Raw genomic sequence first — 1,365 nt, 5'->3', positions numbered from 1 at the left:
TAGAATAGTAATTTTTTCTGATTCCTTAAGTTCACTTAAAGCCATTAAATCATTAGAAACCACAAAAATGAACTTCTGGGTAATATCATTCGTAAGCTACATGGTGCCAATAAATCAATCAAGCTAATATGGGTACCAGGCCCCTCTGGTATCCATGGCAATGAACAGGCTGACAAATTAGCCGGGTCAACTGGCGATCTGGACCGTAGCATAGTCCGTACAGATCTCAGGTGTTTTTTTGTCTCTTATAAAAGCAAAAAAACATTCCTGTGGGAAAGTGAGTGGACCAGCCTCCAACTCACCAATAAAATCAAAGACAAAATAGAACTGTGGGACACCGCCCCCAGGAAAGACAGAAGGGAGGAGGTGGTTTTGGCCCGACTCAGGTACAATGCCACCCGAATTACCCACCTCACTCCCTATATTGAAAGAAACTTTCCTCCACAATGCCATCAGTGCACCACCAACCTTACCATAGCCCATATCCTGACATCATGCCCAAAATACCATAATAATAGACAACCACTCAGCAATTTCCTTAGAATAAAAAACATACCTTTTATAACATCCAACCTTTTATCAAATGATGAAAAAATGATAAGTAAAGTAATCACTTTTCTAAGGGAGACAAAACTTTATGACCTTATATAGATTGACAGAATAAATAGGATCCATTGGCTTAATAACCTTGGCCACATGCCGCTGGTTGATAGCCAAGAAATCCAAAAAAAAAAAAAAAAAAAAAAAAATTGTTTACTCGTTTACCTCTGTAGCTGCAACAATTATTGTGCTTTTCCCAACGGTTGAATCTTCAGAATGGACGAGTTTCCGAATGCAGAGGATGAATATGAAATACGCCATGCAGATGAGTTGGAGATGATGCGAGAATTTGATAATTTTGATGAAGATGCTGCAGCTGCAGAGGCATCAACTATTCCTCCTTCCATCAAAAGAAGCCTTAATTTTGCAAGTCCACCATCATTGGCTGTAAAAAATACAACTGTAGATGAAGGTATTGCAGAAATGACCCAATTAGATGAAATTCAGAATGATGGCTGTATAAACAGAAAGAGATCTGCAGACAGGGCATTTGATGACAATCTTGACCAATAAAATCAATAAGAAAAAAACATCTATCAAAATTAATAACATCATAGAAGAGGGTAACCATTTAGACTCGCCTAGAGACATTGCTAATGCACTCGCCAGGCAGTTCTCTCATACAAGCAGCTTTAGCTAATTACCCTCCCCCTTCTGACCACCCAAGGGAAGAGGCTGAGCTGCAACCAATTCACTTTGCCACAGGAGATGACTTTGATTACAATAAAGATCTTACAATGGATGAGCTTGTCCGAGCCCTAGAAG

General features: G+C 39.4%; 1 protein-coding gene across 1 annotated transcript; it reads left to right on the top strand.

Annotated features, from left to right (window-relative positions):
• Positions 1-765: 765 nt before the first annotated feature.
• LOC119568835 lies at positions 766-1,111 on the top strand (the record flags this gene model as incomplete). The annotated part of the gene is given in 1 exon segment (XM_037917266.1): positions 766-1,111. A coding segment is annotated over 1 exon segment (295 nt), but the record flags the coding sequence as incomplete, so codon positions are not given.
• Positions 1,112-1,365: the final 254 nt, after the last annotated feature.

The sequence above is a fragment of the Penaeus monodon genome, unplaced genomic scaffold (genome assembly GCF_015228065.2).
Source record: "Penaeus monodon isolate SGIC_2016 unplaced genomic scaffold, NSTDA_Pmon_1 PmonScaffold_11048, whole genome shotgun sequence".
Lineage (NCBI taxonomy): Eukaryota > Metazoa > Arthropoda > Malacostraca > Decapoda > Penaeidae > Penaeus > Penaeus monodon.
Note: the sequence above shows the minus strand (reverse complement) of the source record. Positions and strands in the feature narration are given on the sequence as shown.